The sequence below is a fragment of the Felis catus genome, chromosome B2 (genome assembly GCF_018350175.1).
Source record: "Felis catus isolate Fca126 chromosome B2, F.catus_Fca126_mat1.0, whole genome shotgun sequence".
Classification (NCBI taxonomy): Eukaryota; Metazoa; Chordata; class Mammalia; order Carnivora; family Felidae; genus Felis; species Felis catus.
The window spans coordinates 52974182-52998945 of NC_058372.1; the positions used below are offsets into that span (position 1 = coordinate 52974182).

General features: G+C 34.7%; 1 protein-coding gene across 1 annotated transcript in view; it reads right to left on the reverse strand.

Annotated features, from left to right (window-relative positions):
• Positions 1–24764, reverse strand: part of BMP5 (bone morphogenetic protein 5) — a 116502-nt gene that overhangs the window by 18048 nt on the left and 73690 nt on the right. Inside the window, exons 3-4 of the mRNA XM_003986274.5 lie at positions 20100–20248; positions 353–547 (exon numbers count right to left, since the gene is read on the reverse strand). Coding sequence (XP_003986323.1) covers positions 353–547; positions 20100–20248 — 344 coding nt within the window. The remainder of the gene's footprint in view (positions 1–352; positions 548–20099; positions 20249–24764) is intronic.

The window sequence follows — 24764 nt, forward strand, 5'->3', positions numbered from 1 at the left end:
CCTGGTTACCCATCCATATTTGAGAGGTTCTGGGAGATGTCAACTCAGCAAGTTGTGCAGTTCAGTTTTGGCTAGACTCTGTTGACGTAGCCATTTCATAGTTTTATTACTGCCAGCTTGATTTTAATTTGAACTGAATCTTTCAACATACAAAGGCGAGTCGTACTTACTTTGAAATGCACAACTGAGTGATTCAGTGATGAAACATCCTGAGGATGTTCGAAACATTGCTGCATGATTTAATAGACCAAACAAAGGTATATCCAAAGGGTAAATTTATTGTGGCTACTTGATTTGCAACATATGACCCCATAACTCTCTGCACACAACTGCTGCTCTGGTTTTATCTTACCTCCAACACTGGACATTCTGGAGGAGTCCTGATGAGAGTTGGATTTATTGCGGTTTTGATTTTTCCGTTTGTTCGCCGCTCTCACAGATCGAAGAAGTACCTCACTTGCCTTGAAGAAGGCCACCATGAACGGTTGTTTTGACTGAGGCCCATGTCTTCCCACGAGACCGGCGGATTTTACATTGATACTTCGTCCTAGAATGGAACGCACAGCACTTGGTTTATGAAAAGAGCTAAAGTTTACCTGCCGTGAATGAATTCTGAGGGTACTTTGAAAAAGTAACATTACTTTTTAAAACATGATCAGAATGTTTTCTTTGCAGGCCACAGATTTTTATAAACATTGAGAGTTTGCTGTTACAGACAATTATCCATGCTTGGTTTTCCATTTTGCTTCATTCTTCACCACAGAACACCCTCAGGCTGCCTTCACTAGCTGATCCTTCTCAGACCTGGAAGTCAGCAATATTTTATATGGAAAGGCTTGACTACCATCAGCCTGGAAATGTCCACATTAAGTAACAATTTCAAAAATATTAGCTACGGGCTCTTCTGCATTAAATGCCCTATAATTTTCCTCTAAGTGAGAAAAGCCCAACGGCTGGCTGGGTGTTTCTACTTTCTCCAGCTTTTGCACGCCTTTCAAGTGTTAATTAGTGCTGATAGCCTTCCCCCTTCACCTCTGGCCTGTGCCCAGCAAACTTTACAAAGCTATAGCTCCACTAAAAGCTCCTCACGGGTCATTCTGCAAGTCCCTGCTGGGGATGGAGGTTTGCTTTAAATTCCAGTTCTTTCTCGACCTCAGAAGTATTTTGAAGTAATCATGGAAATGTCAGAGTCCCTCCCTTTCTGAGTTTTGACACACCTGGATGTTTACTGAAAGGATTTCACAAGTTGTTAACGGAGCCTGGAGATTCTCAGAAAGGAGGCAAGACTCCAGGTGAGTTTGGAGACTCACCTTTGTCTCTAAACCAGCCTGCATCCCAGACCCTTCTGAGGCTGTCGGTGTGGTTGTGTATCAGAGAATGATTGCAACCAGAGCCTGTACCAGGAATGCATTAGAAGTCAAGGTGTCTTAGAGACTAGAAGTAGATGTTGATAAAGAACCTCTCCCATTGGGTAGTAATATAATACTTACAGTAATGCCAAATGTGTTTGGAACATTGGCAATATATGTGCCAGGCATTTTTCTAAGTGTTTTCCATATGATAATTAATTTGATTCTACAGATACTCTAGGAGTTAGGTGTTAACTATTTTCCCCTTTTGACAATTCACTCTTGTTCTGCTCTTCTAATTTAAAAAAAATCACTGAAAATTATATATATTATATAAATATATGTAATTTATATATGATTATAAAGAAATATATATATAATTTTCAGATACATATGTGTGTGTACATATATATATATATATATATATATACATATATATATATATATATATAATCTTCCAGTTCTAGTCTGATATCTAGTTCTATGAAAATCACCCAAGGAGGAATAACTGTTTAACCTTAGGTTGTAAATTTAGTTGAGAATTGCTAAAAACTCATGCAAAGTTTCTACTCTAGATACAGAAGTTACCAATCTTTTAAGAGTAATATATATAATGTGGCTTGAAATATGTGCATGATTGACTCTGCCTCGCCCCCTGAGAGATGAGCATGTTTTCTTAAAATATTTATTCAGTAAAGACTGTGGAGTAACCTCAGTCCATTATAAGACCTGACCCACCTTAGAAGAAAGGGAAGGAAAACAAGTCCTTGAAACGGCATCAATGGCATTTTAGCAAATAAACTCTTGCTCTTAACAAAATTTATTTTGGCAGCATAAACACTTTTGTGTATACTTGTATTGTGCAGAGACCTTCTACCGTCAGAAAATGAGACTGTGTCATGTGAGGCTGTGCAGCTGTTGAGAGGGACACAGAGGTCCTTTAAATGTGGAGGTATTGGTTAAAAGGGGGGAAAAAAGAAGAGTGCGTGCTAATCCAAGCTGCATCCGTATCCTCATCAATTGTTCTACAACGTCTCAGGAAAACTCAGTTCCCACAGTTATGAAAATGGCTATCTGCCTCACAAACGCCACTAGGCTCAGTCCTACCAAAGAATTTACAAATAATCAAAGCAGCAAACCTTAAACAAATAAGCATATAGGTTCCTCTTTTTAAATGCAAACTTACAGTGGCTCTATGCCAGAGTCTATATTTCTTAGAAAAACTCTATCACTGGCATAAATGAAAGAGGCAGTTTGATTTGTGGTCAGAGCAGTTTCCATTCGACTTCCACTGTAACAAATGTATTAATTCAGCTCAGACTTCCTCCTTCTGGCAGCCCTTTTGCTGTAAAAAGAGAAATTAGAAGTTCCAGCCAAATACCATACCTTGAACTGACCCACTTCAATACATAAACACTTTTACAACATGTTTATTCAGGTGTAGCACTTGAAATTGGTTTAAGATGTTTCCAGTGACAGAGAGCTCAGCAAAAGAAAAAAAAAAAAAGAAAGAAAGAAAGAACTGAGAAACCTAGCTGTTATGGAATAGAATAACTGGCAATCTGTTCTTCAAAATTTTTTTCTATCTTGCAGTACAACATAAAATGTATTTGTTGAGCTTTTATTTTGATTTTTTTAATGAAGTGTTAATTTAACAGGAACCAAATTTTTACTTGTATACATTGGTGACTGCAGAAATTATTTTTTAATATATGATCTCTCTAATACTAAAATAGGTTGCCACAAGATGTTCACAAATGGAATAGAGTAAAATCGGTTTTCCATTCATTACAACACACACTGCCCCTTTTATAGTTAAATAAGCACTTAACACAAAGTTCCAAGTTTCCCTTGGTTTGCTAGAGAGTATCTTTTATTATCATTCTAGAGATTTTCAAAGTTTTAATTTTTATCTGCGCAGAAATAATACTTCCCTGAAGATTTACCTTCTGAAAACTGTAAAGATGTGTGTTGGTTACAAATATGGGTTTCTTGGCTTGACAAAGGTAGATATTGTGTGTGAAGAAAAGTACTCTTCAAACCAATGTGAACTCCCTTTAAAATAACTTTTGATATTATTAAGTTTCCTTTTGGTTTCCTTTTTACTTCAGCAACGAGGTGACTATTAAGATTCCATAAGTTAATGCTTGTTCAGTTGCTCTGGGTCTTGAGCTACACCAATAGAACAGTAACTATGTGATCACCCCTTCAGACACAATATACCTGTGTTGATCATGTTGACTAACCCTTTTGAATGGCTGAACAGTTGTTTTTGCCAGAAGTGCTAATGGGACCCAGACTATATTGCATGTATCAAAAATAGTGAATCTTTTATTAAATGTGTTCGAAAATGTTGAATTTTCTTTTTAAAAGTCCAGCTTGTCTTATTTTTTTTAAATATTTCTTAAGTTTTATTTATTTTGAGAGACACCAAGCCAGTGTGAGTGGGGGAGGGGCAGAGAGAGAGGAAGAGAGAGAATCTCAAACAGGCTCCGCACTGTCAGTGCAGAGCCTGCCGCGGAGCTTGAACTCATGAAACCATGAGCTCATGACCTGAGCTGAAATTGAGAGTCGGACACTTAACCGACTGAGCCACCGAGGCGCCCCAGCATGTTTTAGATATTGCAAGTATATAAAGAAGGAAGCCTCCCTAAAACATTTGATGTAGAAAAATTTTATGTAGGTGTGTATCATAGTGGTTTTATTTTTCAAAGGTGATCCTTATTTTTGATTTCTAGCTAAAATCAATAGATATATAAGGGTTATGGATTGGATGGCTATACAGTGAAAATGGAAATGGGCTTGGGTAGTGAAAAGAATATTAAATAAAAGGATGATAAGGACACCAGCTTGAGCCCAACCTTCATCTCCTTGGGATTTAGGCATGCTTAGGCATAACTAGAACGTTGCTAGGTTTAATGCACTAGGCATGGAGTATAGAGCAGCCTCATGAGAAAGAATTCATCCGAAGAAAAAGGTGAACCCAGAAAGTATAAATTCAGGACAATGTCCCAGTGAGTATAGAGAAATGAAACCATTTGAGCAGCAAATATATGGGCATATTATTTCTCAGTTTCATCAACCACACAGTGAGTAAAGACGGGCTTCAGGTGATACCTTCTAAAGAAATGATTATTATTCTCACACAAAAATCTGAGAGGGAAATATGTGAGGCTGGAACTCTAACCTAGTAAATTTTGCCATAGCTGAAGCTGGAGATTTGAGACTTTCAGACCCGCTACTCTGACCCTTATGACTTTGTATAAGCAGTGGGGTCAGGGGATTGTATTCACATGTGCCTGAGGGTACAATCATCCATTTCAAATTTACAGTCACTGAGAAGGTAGACTGGCAAACAAAAGATCTATCCCAAAGTTACTAGTGTTATATCTCAGGCCATTCTTTTCGGAAAATGTGACTTTCAAAATGTTTATTTCTTTAAAAAGGAGGCTATTAAAGGAGGCTCTGACATAAAACAGCTCTTCAGAGGCATGTTGATATTATAAGGATAAGTGGTTCCAAATTTGAGCATTTAGTTTCCCCTCCAGAATACACAGTTTGAAAAACATTCATTTGAGGGTTTATCAGTCTAATGTTGATATCGCTCTAAGATGTTTGCATAAATTCCAGTTTGCTTTTTTTTTCTCCTATAAACCCACGGTAATTGACTGCTTAACCCAAAACACCTGTGATGGAACTAGTGCCCAAGTTACCTTTCCTTCATTTTGAAAAAGACTCTTGCAACATCCTTTATGGACTATTTCATAGAAGACAAATCATTCTATGTCATTCTATGTGCATTGTTTCTCATCCACATATCCTCTTGATCTGCCTTTATTTTCAATCTGTGATTAAATTTGATTCTGGTGCTCTTAAATTATAGTTTCTGTGACTCTAAATTATACTGGATTCTACCCTTTTTTTAGAAACAGATGATTTAAAATGTGCAGAATTCGCTACCCAGTATACAGACTAAATCCTTTTTATATCAGATTTTAAGGAATGTGGGGAAGAGAGAATTCTGTCTACTTAAATTCCATATGCATTCTAACTCAAATTGACTTAAATTAAGCATATTGTATTCTAGCTATAAATTTCAACTCCATTATAATTTGGTCAAATTTGCTTAGTTTCTAGTTGTATAGTAAACTCCCTATTGCCAGTTATAAGCACGTGGATTTGAAGTATCACAAACATAATTTTACATTCGTGCTCAAAACTTTCTTGTGTTTAAGATGGTTTACATTGCCTTGTAATCTTAAACAAAAACAAGGAAAAGTTGGGACTTGAAACTATTTCATGTTGCTGGAAACTCACAGTTAAGTGGTATCTGGAAAAATTTTTTGAGCTTTAGAATACAAGGTAGTAGGATCTTTGATTTGTTCTTCAAAGTAATTCTGGGGTCCTATTCGACAAGCTGGGCACTTCATGTAATGCCTTTGCTAGATCTTTCCATTCCCTTCTTCATACTGACATTTAAAAGAGTAAATTAAAAATAATCACTTTATTTTATACGAAATATTATATATGTGCAATTATATATTCATTATTAAAAAGTGTTAAAAACAAAAGAAGGGACAAATTTGATAATATATGTGAATAGGATAGGATTCTGTGGCTGATAATAAAAAAGAAATGACACACTGGGGGTATGACATCCATGGAGGGCAATTGGGAACCAGATCCTGACACAGTGACATGAACTAGGAGTTGAGAATTATCTGCAGACAAGAACTGAGTTTACCATTCCTGGTAACATAACCATAGAAAAAAAAAATCTATTTTCCTCTATCTAGTGTGTGAAGGGTAAAGAAGTTTAAAGAAAGAAGATATTTTTTAAAGAGTTGAATTTTTTTTTTTTTTTTAATTTTTGCTGAAGGGACTGTAATGCCTCACAGTTTGAGACAGTGGTGGGGATTAGAAAAAAAAGTGTTCAGAAACATTGGCATGATGAGTCAAGGCGCACGTGAGGGGTAAGGGTGGGGGACACAAACATTCAGAACTGAAACTCATGCGACTGAAGGAAGGAGGGCCTGGGGGAAGAAAGGCCGAGAACTGTAAAGGAGCAGAGAGGTTTGTGCCTAGTTGTGGAAGCTGTCCAGAACACTCAAGTGTTTTATTGCACCAAGGGTGGGACTGAGGTGATGGAAAACGATCGGTCTCCTTCCATAGGACATCATTCTGAAATGAGGAGGCTTACTGTCTCAAGCCTGACAAGCCCAACAAATGTTTTTTACTCAGGCCTTATTTTCAGCTTGTGAAAATATGAATCTCAAACTAGGAACTGCAGTTTACCTTCACATAAGCACTTATTTTTTAATAGCTCTTCTCTTTATATATAGCGCTTTTCCCCTGAGACCCTACAAGCTTTACAGACATCATCTGTCACATGCTCCCCAAAGATTGGTTAGCAGTTGGTCTTACAGTCCTCATTTATTTTAAGAAAGCAGAAACATTCTTTTCACAAAACCATGAGAAGAGTGGATTATTTTTAGCCCTGTTTCCAGTCTGATGTGACTTTTTAAAATAAAAAAGCCCACACTTCTTTCCTTTCAAATCATAGATTTAAATAAAACTATAACATAGCAGAGTTTCCACAGAAATCGACAAAAAGCCTCGAAACACTATTTCTGTGGGTTAAGAAATCGGTGAACAGAAATTTTAGAAATCAAACATGTTTTAGTTTGTTTGATAGCAGTGAAATTAAGTTAATTGCAGTGAAATTAAATCATTTTCACACTTCATTTTATCTCTAGTAGGTGAAGGTGGCCTTTGAAATAACATAAGGCAGTTACTTGGGAAACTGGTAAGTGTCTAAAGGAAACATTCATTTTTACCAGTTTATATGACATATTATTCAAAAGAATTGTTATCATACAGAAAAACATGGTTCATTAAATGTTTGATCTTTCCTTTCCGTTTGATAAGTAAAGCCATGAAACCATCACAAGCTACTTGCAGAATCTTTAGACAAGTCCATACCACCAAAATGAAAGAAATTTATTTTGACACCTAGTAGAGAATGAAGAGAGTAAAAGGTATTTTCCAAAATATGCAATGAAGACCTGATACTGAGATACCTAAAATGTACACCATGGTAAGTATCTGTTTTTGAAAAAAAAAAAAAAAGTTAAGACTTTTGGGAGTTAATTCTTTCCTTCACATATGAAGTTTGGATCACAAAACATTTTTTTTAGTGAAAAAAAGCAGAACTTTTCTTCACCCGTTTCTCATGTCTCTGGCTACGGAAAGAACGTGAACTGGCCTGCCTCACATGAGGGAGCAGTCGCACGATGAGATCTCACACCACCATGAGGCCACGCGTGGTGTTCCCCAGAGCAAGTGCATCCTGCTGAGCTGTCTGCATGCAAAATAATAGCTGGGTTCCAAGAGCATTACCTTTTGGTTATCCTGGGTCAGCAGCATCATCTGATTTCATAGCCTAAGTAGATCTTTCATATTTCCATTAGCTCCATTACTTTAGAGAGAAATTACGTGAATACTTCCGCATATAAATATGAGTACCCATAATAAATAATAAGCATGCTCTTCAAAAGGATCAAGAAAAGTGGGAATTGAGAAGGTTGGCTAAGTCAGTACTTCTGATGATAAAACAGTTGCCATCTATTGAAGGGAGGTACCTCACTAGATGTATATGCACCATATTTACACCTTGCAATCACACACGGGTTACACTTGAAAACTGAATAAAATAACAATCAGAAGAGGATCGGATCTTTCACTCAGCCCTGTCAATCCTAAAGTAGCACGCTATTCCTTTAAGTGTTCCCCTTTGTTGAGGATTGGTTAGGCTTGATGCTTTGTCTTGGGTCTCTGCTTTCCACCTTGCAAAGACTCCAGGAAAACCATCCATCTCAGATCTGTCAGTGACACACACGTAGTGTCTGGAAGAAGTGTTACAGCTGCTTGTTTTGTTAAGTTCAAGGTTGGACTTTCCTTAGTAAGCAGGAAAATAAGGATTCGACACTTCCCACCAGCCATGAAAGGGCAACTGGTTTCCCCAGTGTCTATGCCACTCAAATTGCAATGTGTCACGCTACAGAGAAATGAGCATTCATTTCTAAGCAGCTGAGATACGTCATCCCCTTATCAAAGTATTTTCCCTCTACTTTCAATTTCAGATTCTGATCACCTCTTGCAACACAGCTATTGGCTCTGTTTGTCAGACACTTTTGCTTCTCCTTTGGTTTTCTTCTCTCCCACTTGAGCTTACACCAGGTGTGCCAGAGGTGAATTCTCAGTTGCACAGAATACAGTGGCTGCTCATGCCTTATATTCACTAAAGCTTCTCTTTTCTTCCCACTGTGTTCTCTGCTCACGATGCAAAACAAGCACTGCTGTTATTTTCACAATGTGTCTTTAAGAAATACGGATCTGCAATAGGTGAAGTTCACAAAGAGAAGAGTGGGAAACACGGAGTTAAGTCTAGTGTATGATGAGAATAAGGAGAATCTCATATTGTTCATGGCTCTAAATCAATATTACCATGAAAATATTTACCCTCAGATCATTAGTTAAACCAGAATTAGAGTCTAGAATAGGGAATATAACGAACAACAATAACTGGCATATGTTCCTGACATTGGCATTTGTTTGGCAAGATTGGTGATCCATGGTTACTGTTCTGAATTAGGGAAAATCAAAAACAGAAATACAGATGTAGCCAAACACTTCCATATCCTTTTTCATTAAGGGAAATCTAAAAAATGGTAAAATACATCTTTCACCAGATAATGAAGTAAGACTAACTCCTGTTTGTCTCTGCTTACTTTAAATCACTGATTTCAAAACTCTTTTTCACGTATGTTTTTGAGTTGTGATGATAAAATCTGGATAAGAAAATTATGTTTACCATGTGTCTCTCATTGAAATATCAACATACTATAAATTAAAACAAAGAAAATTGCCTTTAAAACCTAGTTTTAAAACATTGTATATATAATGGACATGGTAAAAGCAAATTCAAGTTCTTCCATTTATTACCGAATATATTCCATAATCAACATCTACTTATAAAGGAAAATTATTTTCTCTCTACAAACCATTATACAAGATTAAATTAGGCTATGAGAGGCCCATTTCAGCCCACTGATCAGATAAAAAATATAATGCAGACATTTTAGAAGAAATAAGAATCATGATTCTTCCTTTCTAACAGAACTAAAGGATCTATAAATTACATTCTTATCATTTTGTTCAAAGCACCAGGTTTTTAGAAAAGCAGTCATGGTTCACCCAACTAAGATCTGCTTATAGGGAAACAAAATGAAACAAAACAAAACACAATCACAAATTTTAAAAAACGTGTTTAATTGCCAGAGGATTTATTTTTCAATTTTGGGGGGAAAATCACCCTAATGTGTTGATTCCAAAACACAATTCAGCTAGTCCAAGATCTCTTCAGGGTTGAAACAATACCAACTCGCCGTCAGCTTTGATGCTGGAAGGTGGGAAGGTGAGATGGGGGAAAGGATTGACTTCACACTGACTTTCTGTAAAATAATTTTAGAATTTGGAAACTGCATGCTTGACTAGCCTCAGGGCAAGTTTGCTGCACTCCGACTTAAACTACAAACTTGAGCACCAGTTGCCATTTAAATAGGGCGGTGAGGGAGGTAGATATGAGGATTCTATGATGAGGAATATGGATTACGGGGGAGAAAATGACAGGAGAGCCTATCAAAATACATTAGTGAGATATATACTGTACCAAGGAAAGGCATGTTCATTATTAAATTCAAAATAAAGAAATTAAATTTGGCTAAATTTAATTACATGTTGAAGTGAATCACTACCTTTTCTACTTTTTGATTTATGAGTGTATCAAATTAACTATAATTGTGTAGGGGCTGAAAGAAATACTGAAGTAGTTAGATTTAGAAAACAAAAAAATATGGTTAAATTGCTGTTACTTTTTGTGGTAACAAAAGGTAGATCAAAATTCAATACCAGACAGAAAATATAAAAACTCAAAGGTAATTCCCAAAAGGTCCAACATAAAATTCAATTTTGTCCCATAACAATCATTATTAATAGCATTGTTTTATTTGGAAATTATAAAATTACCTTTATTTTTTCAGTTTGGAATTTGTACAAAATTCATATAATTTGTGGGAATCATAGTATATAAGAGCTGGCTCTGAAAATAAATCATCATTAGATTCATAGGCAAAATTATTAAGCTTTCTGAGACTGAGTTTCCTCATGTACGAAATAGGATAATAGTGAAGATAAAGTAGATATTCTAATATCTACTAAAGTAGATTAGATAAATATATCTAATAAAGTAGATATATTAAAGAGCTAGTAAAATGTCAGGCACTTAATAAGCTCTCAGTAAATGTTAGATTCCATTAGTTATTAATATTATTGCAACTGACCATCACAGCAAATACACAGTTTGAATATTTATTTAAGATGAACTAAAGATGTACCTAGGAAGTAAAACTTAGGTTAATCATAAAGAACTAAAAAATATGAAATATTAGCCTGGAAGAATAATTGACGTTGGCAAAAAAAATATTGCCAAAATCAGGGTATAAAAAAGCATATCTTTACGTAGACAGAAGATAAATTTTGATAAATAGAGTGAGCTTGAAAATACATGAAGTATAGTTTATGAAAACCATATATGACTAATAAGAGAATTAATAAAGTCTAGGGTTGAACAAAGTACAAATTTACCAGTGCTCCAATATTTATGTATAGTTACTCTAGCTATGAAAGACATATTGATGATTTTGCTCATTTTTATGCAGTGGGAAAATTGCAAAAATCTAAAGCACACAGAAAAGATTTATGTTCTCTGATGTGCTTTAAGACATTACACAAGTTCGAAAACCCATAGGTCACAGCCTACATGATTTTGGAAAATTAACAATACTTATTTTAAACCACAAGGGAAATCTATGTCGTACTTATTTTCAATAGACATTTTTACCATAAAGATACAGGAATTCTTCTCAATGGAAACTTTTCTGAATCATTCACATAAAGTGACCAATACAGTTTGTTTCTTCTAGCCATCTTTTATTTATTTTCTTAATTTATTTTTTTAATCTTTATTTATTTTTGAGAGAGACACAGACAGAGTGCAAGTAGGAAGGAATGAGAGAGGGAGACACAGAATCTGAAGTAGCGTCCAGGTTCCCAGCTGTCAGCAAAGAGCCCGACACGCGGCTTGAACTCATGAACTGCGAGATCATGACCTGAGCTGAAGTTGGATGCCTAAATGACTCAGCCACCCAGGCCACCCCTTTTCTAGCCATCTTCTAAATACCCCTCCATGGTTTGATTCATACAAAGAATGATTTTTTAAGAAACTAATACATTTCCATAGATTAATTTATGCTTTAATGTTTTTGAAATTCTATAGAAATAGGATGGACACTGAAGCCACTTTAAAGAAAATGTTCTGGAAAATTTTAGATTAAGTTTTATGTTTTGTTATGATACTGAAAAAGTTTTTGTGGCCCTTAAAGTAAGAGAAACTATAACCTGTCTAAATGCTGTAATAAGAACTCTCTAAAAACCTTAGTAATTATAGATTATCAACTGTGAACTTATATCTGATTCCTCCCATGATTACTTGAGAATGTGTTTATGACCAAATATTTTCCCTCTACACACACGTGTGTGTGCACGCATGTACACATTCACCTACATGCACTTATCCCAAAAGAAAGTTCATGAGATGTCTAACATTTCTTTCCTCTCTTTAACAGTTTCTCCATCTCTGGTTTTTATACAATATCTTTAATTTTGGTTTGAATGTAACTATTTAATACCAGGTTCCTTTAAGAGGGTACATTTCCACTAACTGTACCCTCTCTGAATATAATATTTATATATGTATAATGCTTAAAGTATAAATTTAAGCTCATAAATTACAATTACCTGATAACTTATGCAATGTAACAATCTTTAGAAAAAAGGCCAAATAAATGGTGAATTCTTCCAGTCACATGTAGCTCATTCTGTCACCATTAACGTCCACTTATTAGGCACTTCTTTTTTCTTATGTCTAAATCTGCTTCCCCCCTCCCCTCCCACCTCACATTAATTTAATTTCTGGACTGTGGGGTAAAAGTTCAATTTTATTTATTTATTTATTTATTTGAAGTCTGTTCTTCAACTATCTTCCTAATTTATTCTTAAGTATTCATCTAAAAGTCAAGCAAGTATGCTCTAAATATCCTTAACATGAAATAGTACATAAAGAATGACTTCCTTTATATTAATCATAGGAGTATATGCTCCCTATTATTTTCAGAACATTTAGCAAGATATGTGATTCTTGCAGTTTCTTGGATATGCAGTTTCTCTCATTTATTTATTTGAAACCAATTGTCATCATCATAAATTCAGCAAAAGGGAGCCATATGGTTTTATGAACAAAAATGACTTAATTACTTTATAAGATAAAGTTCAGATAAGGGAAGAGAATATTATCAATCTCAAAATGTTTAAAAGATCCTCTGATAAGTAGACATAATTCAACTTTTTGAACTTAGATAAATAATGAGAAACTATAGTCAAAACAGCAGGACAAAAAGAAAAATATCACCCTTGATCTCTGAATTTCTTCTGCTACTTATTAGCACTATGTCAGCTGATATTCAGATTAACTGGCCACATAGATCATCTGACCCTTGACACAGATAAATAGTCATTTGACAACACAGGCGCTTAATTTGGAGATTTTTCCCCTGTGGTAAAAACGACTCTCTTAGGAATCCTTAGGATAACACAACAAACTTATTTAACCAAATACTTCCATTTAAAAATAGCAGATTCTAGGACATTAAATGGAAACAGATACACATTAAGAACTCTTCATCTATCTCACATCAACATGCTCACATTCAATAAAGTTTAAACGAATATCAACTTAGTAACTTACACGTCTGTTTAACATATAATGACACGAGGACTGTAGACACCAGGATATATTTTTCTAATTAGGAATAAATATTCTGTAATTCAAAAGGTGCCAGTGAATTTTTTAAAAATCTGACTTTTTAACATAGCATATTTAAAAGATATAGCACGATACTGCAATTTTGAGGAAAATTTTTATCAGTATGTTGAATTACTCTTCACTGAGTAGGGAAAATTAGAAATTAACACAGATCTCATGGCTGTAGAAAAAAAATGAGTAATTCCATTCCCTATCATTAATGTAGATGGAGTAGCTGCTAATTCCCAGGAGTGAACAGTAACAAGAATCCATGAGTAGGACCCCTGGGTAATAAAAGTTCAAAAATACTCACTTTCAAGATAATAGTACTGATAACTAAAGTTGACTTTTTTTTTTTAATTTGCACAATGTTGGTGAAAATAATAGAAGATTAAATTGTGTCTTTAGAAAAGCTCTGATATGTGTGACTTCTAAAAATACAACAGAGAAACCCTTGTGCACTAACAAGCAGAAAAAATGCTCCAATTTTACTCCTTTACAATGTCTGAGAAATAGACAGCTGCTGACCAGCATGGGTCAGATTATAATCTGAGGAGGAGGAACATTTACAATGGCTTGTTTCCTTCACTTTCAGGAAGGTCTTCCTTCTCTGATGTTCTTCCAATGAATTCATATGGTATCTTCCATTTTCTGATTATTTTACAGAAAATGGCATTTATAGAGTGGGAATTTTATGCAATGTGCTATAAATATCAGCATGACATGTTCAGAAAAACCCTTTAGCAAAGACCATCAATATGTCTTTAGCCACGTGTTCTTTGAACATTAAAATACTGCTTCTAATTCTACCTTCTTTGTAAGAAGACATCTTGATGCTAATAGGTTTATGAAGTCAAATACTAGTAATTTATACTGAGGCATCTTTGGTTTGGAAATTGTTTCTAATGGTAATATAGGCTAGCCTTTAATCAATTATCCCTATATGGGTAAGCCTATTACGTGACAAAAACTTGTTTCCATTATATTCTTTTTTTAAATTTTTTTAACATTTATTTATTATTGAGAGACAGAGACAGATCGTGAGCATGGGAGGGGCAGAGAGAGGAGAAACACAGAATTTGAAACAGGCTCCAGGCTCTGAGCTGTCAGCACGGAGCCCCACGCGGGGCTCAACTCACACACCAACAGATCATGACCTGAGCAGAAATCGGACGCTTTACCGACTGAGCCACCCAGGCGCCCCATTCATTATTTTCAATGAAGTCATTTGTTATCCCCAAAATATCTATATTATGTTTTCTAAGAGTAAGATGATTGAGACTCAAGAATGCGACTATATTAGTACTAATAATTTTATAATCTCTGGTACCTATCAATAACCAATATAAGGAATCAATTAATCATGATGTATATCTCTGAGTGTTCATTTCTATTGGCTTCATACTCCAGATTGGAATATATTTAAAAGTTTCCTATCAATAGTCACTTTATCAACCCAAGTTATTAGACATGAGCATAATAAAGTAGCTACTTATACATTTGGCTGCCAACTCAAAGTTTAAGAACATTTATCAATAATCTCACCTTTTTCCAGTGGACTATCATTTGTGAATTTATCTAAAACTTCCTTAAATCATCAGTACAACCTCTATATTTTAAAAAAATTGATCCTAAGGTAAATGAGTGTCACCTGGAGTAAGTGAAAAGTCTGTGTGCATTCTCTAGTCCTATTCAGCATAAAGACCTTTTATTCCTGTCTTACCATATGCCAGGTCCTTTCAACCAATACAGCCTCACACAGTCATTGTAAGTAATTAGCACTAATACTCATTCTATTAATGCTATGACTAAAACATGAACTACTTTGTCAGAGCCAAGATTTAAAAAAAATTTTATGTTTATTTCTGAGAGAGAGAGAGTGAGGGAGAGAGAGAGAGGGAGATAGTGTAAGCAGGGGAGGGGCAGAGAGAGAGGGAGACACAGAATCTAAAGCAGGCTCCAGGCTCTGAGCTGTCAGCACAGAGCCTGACACAGGGCTCAAACCCACGAATCATGAGATCATGACCGGAGCTGAAGTCAGACGCTTAACCGACTGAGCCACCCAGGTGACCCAAACAGAGCTAAGATATGAATCTAGTTTTCCTAATAATTTCTTCTTAGAATTTATATTTCTAGAATGGAGTTATTTATTCTATTTCGTTATCCTTCTTATGTCAATTAAGTATGAAAAAATTAAGTATACAAACTTTAAATTCTATGTTATCTGTAGTAATAACTATGTTTCTCTATCTTATATTTAAGCATCAGTCATAATGGAATTTTATTTCATAGTTAATACCTCTGAAGTTTGTTTTCTTGAATTGGCTACAAAATTCAGTGAAACGTTGAAATCTGTCTTTAAATCTGAATTTTTACCTTGATATGCTTGGAAATTATGCCACAACTTCATTTGAAGAAAAATGGATATTAGAGTCTTATTAAAAAAAGAACTTTATAATGTTTCTGGGACATTAAACAGTACTCTGACAAAACAACATTTTGATGACTTGAATACAAATGAATCAGAAACATACGGATTGAATTTTCTTTGACGTATAAGTGGGTTTGAATAGAAAGAAAAAAAAGTCATTGGCAAAATTCATTCTGAGTATTGCCAAACCTAAAATGTCTGAAAACATAGGATTTTTTAAAGACATTCTAATGAACCCAAAAATACTCTCTTTGTTTTTCCATCTCTATAAACCCAAGTTTGAAAAAAGGATTAATGTACTTGGAAGGTTTAAACTATATAAAGCATCAAACAGTGGGAAATTGTAGTGTTTGGGGGGAAACACTTAGTATTTAAAGCTCAGTTAAATTGCTATCTGTGTAATAAGCCCTGTATGTATATATGTGTAAAGAATAATGGTACCATAGGTTTATTAACAATTTTAATAAAGACCTAATAATTCAGATGATTAATGTGTTTTTATAACTTGGTGAGCTAAAAATCTTACCATAAATTATAAGACAGACCTAAGCCTACTCATTTGCTGTTAATAAAGAGAGACTATCTTATCACAGAAATCTATTAACCACCATGAGAGAATGCTTGAGAACTTTGAAAGTGATTTTACACAAGTGGATCCATGTCTGGAATCTCTAGATTAGACCGTTAAGAAGCAGCAGCGTTTCTTTTTTGTTTGCCTGCTCATATGTTTGCTTAATTTTGATGAAACAAATGTGTGGAGTTCAGGGAATTATTCTGTATGAAAAAAAATCAATGGAATATTCTTAAAGTCTCCTGCCAAATCGATGGCAGCTCATTTGTCAAATTTCTAAAAAGAATATTTCATAAACTGGCATATTTTTCACAGTTCCTCTGAGGAATCATAATGCTAGTTTTGATTTCAGCAGTCTTTTGACTTCCAAAATATATTTGGGCCTCTTTACCTTTTTTTCTCTTTTTGCAGGAGAAAGATAATCAAAATTTAATAATATCCATCACTGGTTTTCTCCTCACTTTATGACTGAAACTGCTTTAACTACTGTACTGTGAGTTGGGTACAAAACTCTGCTCCTGTGTTACACCAGACTGACTTGGTTAATAATCACCCAAAAGTTATAGTTTGGAATGTCTTCTTAAGAGTAACATGTTCAGTGGCAGATGGCGTATAAAAGTCTTTTAAATCACAAACTCATTCAGTGATCATTCAAGACACATTTTTAATACCTACCCACAAGCCTCATTGTACCAAGCACAGAGGGTACAACTGTGAAGGTGAAATATACATCCTATGACCTCATGAAACCAACATTCATACGATGGTGTTGCTGTGATTGACTAAAGCAGCAAGTCTGGTTCTTTTATGACGTGTGATCAAGCAACAAGAATATACTATACATAAGTGAGATTTCATTTTCCTTCCATGATTTGTCTCCAAATCACTTTCCTAATAGCATTTGCAGTCATATTTCATACATGATTGTTGTTCTGGCCAACTCTGAGCTATTGACTTTTTCCAGACTATACCATGCGATTTGCCATTCTATTCATTTACTCACCTTGTTTCCTCATCTAGGAATGAATTCTCCCTTCCACCACTCCACATACGCCCACAGTTCCCTCTCTTCTCATCTCCATTTCTTGAAATCTTATTGAACTGACCTGGCTTAAAAGTCACCTGAACCACTGTCCTTCTGGCTCTGACTTGTTTGGAGTTAACTCTCTCTCTTTCATTTTCCTGTAGTGTCTTGATTGTGCTACTATTTTTAGCATTTAGAATGCTTTATCCTTTCTAAAATTAGCTACATATATCTGTCTCCCAGATTATATTGCCCTTTAACATATTGTCTTTCATGTATAGATACTCAATAAGTTTATGCCAAACAAATGAATAAGTGGGTAATCAACAAATCATTTGAAATCATCTGAGTATCATCCAATCATGACTGCCAATTACTTTTGCTGAGAAGTAAATGTTTTCAGAACCCATTACTGTAAATTAAAAATGGTTTGCTCTGTTTGAAGCAATATCACAATATCACATTGAGCACATCAGCAGTAGTAATGAATGAAGCAATAATAAGCTGAAGCATCTGGTTATTCATATTTATAGAGAAATGTCGCAAGTATATTCTCCATAAGGTCACAGTTAATAAAACTAAGGGACCAGGAGGGCCATTTGCTTTCTGAAGGCCAAATATGCTCTAGCTCTGGTTAAAATCTGTTTTAAGTATTGCTTAAAGGCACAAAGCCAGTTTGCCTAGCACATTTAACCATTTTCATATTTTAATATTGGCCAGTATTACAGAGATAAAGAAAAGCAACGAAGGCTGTATATAACCTAAGTCTTAAATAAAGGACTTGGAAACCTTTGAAAAAAATGAAATATTAATTTATTTTAGGCTCAAAACAATCTTCCCATATTATTAAATAATACAACATAAATTTAAAGTAAAATTACCCTAACATATAGGAGAAATAAATCAAGGAGTGGGAGGAAACTACAAAATATAAAGTAGTTCTTGGCGAGAAAAACGTAAGTTGAAAGCAAGACAGAAGCCAAATTACATAGATAGTAAAGCAGAGAGATCCAATACAGAAGAAAGAGTGAAAAAAAAAAGAGAAATTTCAGAATTTTCAAGTGGGGTGCGAATGGGTAGGGAATGAAAAAGAAAGAGGCTGATCATATTTCATAGATCTCTTGAATTGTTTAGTTAGACATTTCAAGCATCTCCCTGAGGAGAAGACTAGGAGAAGCACATACCACTAATTCAATTTTTCTTGTTTGGGCCACATACCAGGGAAGAAATGACTGCTCACCCCCACAGTGCTGATTTCCCAGTCACATTTCTGACCATAAATGTACAGTAGTTTGACAGTGTAAGAATTCTTGGAAGATTATTTAAATGCATATTTTCTCAGTCTACATTCATAATGCTTGAACTCTGCAAATCCTCAATGCTAATCGCAAAGCCATAATTGAAAAATAACCTATACTTCAAAATATTTGAATTGTTTAAAAAATTTTCATTCAGTGCTGCCATTAAAATCTATGAAAAGCCTAGATTTGGTGGGAAAATGCCTGAAACACTTCAATAACACTAAGAACTTCAATAACTCTATTACTAGATCAAGATCTGAGGATGAACTCGGTAATATATTTGGTTTGTATCTGTCAGTCTCATTTCATATACACAATCCTTGGGGAACCAGCATTGGTTATAGTATTCTTCAGCTATGAATCTGGTTATATAGGTAACACAATGTCACTGTGAAGTCCTAATGCTGATAGCGATGAACCCCTTTAAAAGAGACCCAAATCAGACCCAACTTTTACTTAACTGTATGTTTTGAGCAAGGCTGTAGTGTAATACAGCAAAGAGGAATGAGTAGGGCAACCTCTAGGGTGAATGTGTCTACTGACTGATCCTGCAGAAAACTAAAAGAGTAAAACTTAAATAAGGTGCACCCTCTAATTAATCATCCTTTTATAAATTACCCTCCCTGGGCCTGGCCCTAACATTCACAGGGTGTGAGGCACAATGTAGCCCACTTGGTATATTTCTAAATATACCATTTTACGTCTAGCATCTAGCCAAGCGCATGCCACACAGTTGGTCAATGAGTACTGGTGAGCATAAGAAAACTTCTGGAGCTTCTTCAAAATAAACCTTTCCTACCGATCCCCTCCCACCCCCAACTCAACAGATGACCCTGGAGGTGTTGTCTTTGACCAAATATTGGAATATGTTAAAACCAAACGATGTTATTTTCTGCAGTATTTCGTGCCTCCTTTCTCCCTGTATTATTGGTAGCTCCTTTGCCTGTTTCCCTAGCACTATTATGTATATGTGTATGTCTTTGTTATTTTTAGTCAAGTTTTGAGATATTTTTTACATACAGTAGTGTTCATTTCAATGTACAGTTCTATAAATTCTTATAAACTATATAGTTGTATAACTACCATCATAATCAAGACATAGATCCATAGCATTTTGTATATAGCTTTCTTTTGGTGTTGTTATGATAGTGCTATTTGTTTGCATACAGTTCTTCAAGACTAGATTAAAAACTCTTTCAGAGCCAGGACCACTACATAATTCTTCTTTACCCCTTATCCCCACCACAGAGGCTGAAAATAAATGTGTGTTGAGTAAATATGTTTATAAATCAATTAACCAGTTGATGTATTGCACTATCCTATGGCGGGTGCTACCTTGCACAACGTAGGTATAAAACATATCTTGGTTAAATTGTGCACAAAGTTGTAACTCTCAGTGTGTCAAAACTAGCCCCATGAAAAATATTGAAATTCATTGCTTACCATCTCCTGTTTCTGCACAGAGCTGTAAACCCAAATTATTCTGTGGATTAATTACCCAATGATTGCTGGTCACAGTGATATCAAAGACAAGCCAACCCACATCTAAAGCTTGGGTCTTTCTTGTGTCTAACAGGAACAGATCTGCATCCCTAGGGAGAAAAAGAACAACAACAAAAAAAAGTTAAAAGTGTGAACCAAAATCATCATTTCCTATACTTAAGTGAAAACATTCCAAAAGCACTCTTTAAAATAACAAAACTTAAAAGAAATAACAAAAGATAATTAAAGCACAAGGGGAACAAGTGACTCAAGTGACGGGTAAATAAGACACAGAACCTTTTATTGTTGGGCCCCCAACCCAAATCTGGTGCAGATTAGTAATATCTGAAAGTAATTTCCATTTTCCTGCTCTTCACTTGCCTTTACAAACAGGCTTTGTGGTCTAGATTTGGTCTCTGATAATCAGTGTTCCCTGAAACCACTATCTGTACGTAGCCATCATTGGCAAGTTCACACTAGCAAGGATTAAATTGAAAGGAAATGGAGATGAAAGTAGCTACTCTAATTTGGGTGATGAATGTGGCTTGTTAAAAGAATGGAGCACAGGCAGGTGATGCAAGCATCTGTTTGGGGGAGGTTTTTCTTTTTTATTCATTTCTTAGTATATGTTTTCCCATTTTTATAATATATTTTTATTTTGTTTATTTCATTCCATTTTTATTATGTAATTACTTTATGGGTACCAAAGGCCAAGAGAGGGTCTCAGACCACACTATTTGATTAAAAGTGAATTCAATGGATTGAGCAGCAGGTGCACCCTGACTTTAACATCCTCTGCATGCATAAGACCCCCGCGGTGATAATTATGAACTTGTTGTTTTAGAATGATCTCCACAGTGATTGACATTTATCAAGATTAATTTTAGCATTCAATTTCCAAATGCATAAATATTTGTTGAATTATAGGGAATTGCTTTATTTATTATTTCCTTACTAATGGCAGCCTCGGAGCTAAATGTTACAAATTTCCAACATGTCATCTTGACAATAGCTCTTTCATACTGATGAAATTGAAGGTCAGGTAGGTGAAGGGAAAAGCATTAGAACTTCTTCAAAGCAGAATAGAAATAGACTATTATGTACTTTTATGACCTTTTATACTGTGCTGATTCTGCTTAAGGACATTATTTGTATGAGGAAAGTCAAAACTATGTCATAATCAGCTATGTTAAATACTGTTCTACTGTATTTGCCACCTATCTGCATCACACAAGACACTTAGAAAATGGCTTAGAAAATGTAAAAAGCAAATTTTGAATAAAACCAAATCATGTATATATTATTTCTTTAAAAATATTATAATTGAAAATTTATTTTTAACAGAAGTGAAGATTTTTAATGTTTTGGAAGCTACATCTTCATTTCTTTATTTCAACTTGATTTATTCCATCCTTTCATTAACCTAAAAAAGTTAAAATAAATGCATTATGATTATTTAAATCATCCATCTATACTACTCCGACTATACAACTCTCATCCTCCTTCACAATTTTATTTTTTTAATTTTTTAAAAATGTTTTATGTTTTTATTTTATTTTTGAGAGAGAAAGATACAGGGTGAATGGGGGAGGGGCAGAGAGAGAGGGAGACACAGAATCTGAAGCAGGCTCCAGGCTCTGAGCTGTCGGGGTAGAGCCTGACATGGGGCTCGAACTCATGGACTGTGAGAACATGAGCTGAGCTGAAGTCAGATGCTCAACAGATTGAGCCACCCAGGCACCCCTCTCCTTCACAATTTTAATCATAATGTTTACCAAAGGAGGGTTCCAGACACCTTTTCATTTCCAAAATCAGACTCAGTTTGAGATATCAAAGACATATGACAAGCATATACTACAATACAGTGAAAATATACAATTAGTTCCCACTTGAATTTTAAGGACTCATTATATTCTTAGTGGGAAGGGATCAATCAAATTGTCCCTCTTCTTCCTAACTTGGAAAACTCACCAAGTAAACAGAGTCCAAGAAAATACAAATTATCGTTAAATTCTTGAGATATTTGATAAGTGTCTTTGAGACTGTAATATTAAAATTAATTTAATCACATTATTAGCTCTTAAACAGGAGTCACCCTGCAGCTTGGGAAATACTTAAGCGCCACCCTGCTGTCAAAACTGCTTTCATCTGAAATACAGTATACATGTTCTACTAAACTCCGCAAAGCTTTTAATGTCATCCCTTGGTATGATATAAACAGACACTTGAAAAACAAACAAACAAAAAGAACAAAGAGGTAAAATTTGAGAGCAATCACCACTAATTAACAAAGGTCTTCAGGTAGTTACTCAGGTAATATTTTCTTTTATTTTTAAATTATGCTATTTTTCCAGAAAAAAAATTCCCAAAATATCCATGCCCAAGTCCCCAAATTTTCAAGCATGACTGTGAGGAAAATGGTTTCAGTTTTAATGCACATATTTAGAAAACACACCAGCCAGAGGATTCAATCAAGCCTTAAATATACGATTTTCAGAGATGCAACTTGCAATTCATTAGAGGGTAAATTTAGGCAGATAGTATGGCTTGAAAAATCCATCCATTTCTAGTCACCTCCCCCCGAAGTTATGACATTTCCATTGCTTTCATAAGCTCCATGATTTCCTATTCATATTCAAAGCTATTTTATTTTTGACTGATCAATTGTATGTTTTAATTTCTCCTCAGTCCTTTTATAGAAACTCTTCTGCATTACCTATGGGCAACAGAATATGCTTTGGAAAAATCAAGTCTATTACTAATCAATGCAATGGTAACAATTCTGCAATTTTCACTGATGTAGTACCTTTCATAACAGTCTCTTAAAAATAAATTCCTACTCGTTCTATAGAAAATTAGATGTGATTTCTTTTGAAGTATAAAATTACTCCACTAAAAAATGGAACTTACATCATTGGAAATACTAGAAATAATAACCATGTCTATGAATGATATAAAATAAACTTGTAAAAGTTGCCTCATCTTACTATTTTCACCTGATGTTTTTATAGAAATTCTCAAAATGTCTAACAAAAGATATTTGAAAATATTAATTCATTTAAAAGGAATATGGTAGAGAGAAAATATATGTGTAAGAAAATATATTTATTTGTAGAAGAAATAAGTCCATAATAGAATTCTTGTATATTTTTTTACAATTATAATAATGAAACCAAAAATAAAATCTGCATTCTAGCAAAGTCAATAAAGTCCATTTACATAGATGTATATAAGCAATTATTTCAGAATGCTAGTGTTAGTTCCTAAGGTTGCCATAACAAAGTACCATAAGGGCACCTGGGTGACTCAGTTGGTTAGGTATCTGACTCTTGATTTCAGTTCAGGTCATGATCTCACAATTCATGAGTTTGAGCTCCATCATGGGATTCTCTCTCTCTCTGCCTCTTCCTCGCTCATGCTCTGTCTCTCTCTCTCTCTCTCTCAAGTAAATAAAGTTAAAAAAAAAAAAAACTTAAAAAAAAGTACCATAGACTGAGTGGCTTAACAGAAATTTATAGTCTCACAGTTCTGGGGGCTGCAAGTCCAAATCAAGATGTCAGATGTCAGTAGGGTTCTTTTGAGGGCTGTGAGGGAAGGATCTGTTCCAGGCCTGACTCTTTGTGTTGTAGATGGCCATCTTGTTGTGTCTTCCTATCATCTTACCTCTGTGTATGTGGCTGTGTCCAAATTTCCTCTCTTTATAAGGCAACCCTAATTGGCTCATTTTAATTTATTTATCTCTTCAAAGACCCTATCTCTAAATAAGGTCACATTCTGAGGTGCTAGAAACTCAGACTTTGATATACGAATTAGCGGAGAAAAGGGGGCACAATTGAGCCCATAACACTATTTTAAAGTATTTTGTAAGGCATAAATTATTCTGGATGTGAATCTTCTATGTTTATTTATGCTATAGCAATTATCAACACTGAAATATTTTCAAAAACAAATATATGAAAGTAAATGTATATTGATGAAAATAATTGAAAATTGCTAAAATTTGTATTTTTTTCAGATAGAATTGATTATTTGTCTAGACTATGATATAAATAAGCATAATAATTTCTTATACAGCTAAATGAAGTCATCATGCAATTGTTAAATACAGGTATATTTAACAGAAAAAGGATTTGCAACATGCACGCAGACCTCTTTAATAACTTTAATAAAGTTATTAAAAATAGTTACTCAAAGGTGAAAAATCATACGCACATATGTACATTTATAGCTCCGTACAAACATATTGGAGCAGATTTTACTTTAATCATGACCAGAGGTTTGAACATGTCTAGTCATGGGAAATCGGTGGGCTGTAGGTGGGCTGTAGATGTGGATTTACAAGGGTGCTTTTTATTTTACTGAGAAAGGAAAGAGTTTTGCAAATGTGCCTTGGGAGTCTCAAAATACCAGGAGGGTAGGTAGTTCACTATAGACTGAGCAGCAGGGGCCAAAATTCAGCAAACTTTGAATTGTCATCATTCTTACAACTCATCTGAAGATTTAGATGGATGGGATGAGAAAACTGAGGCTATGTATTTCATTATATGACAACAGATGAAACTAAAGCTTAATTTTATCATTATGATATAACTATTAGTGTAATGTAATGAAAAAAAAGGATTTGGG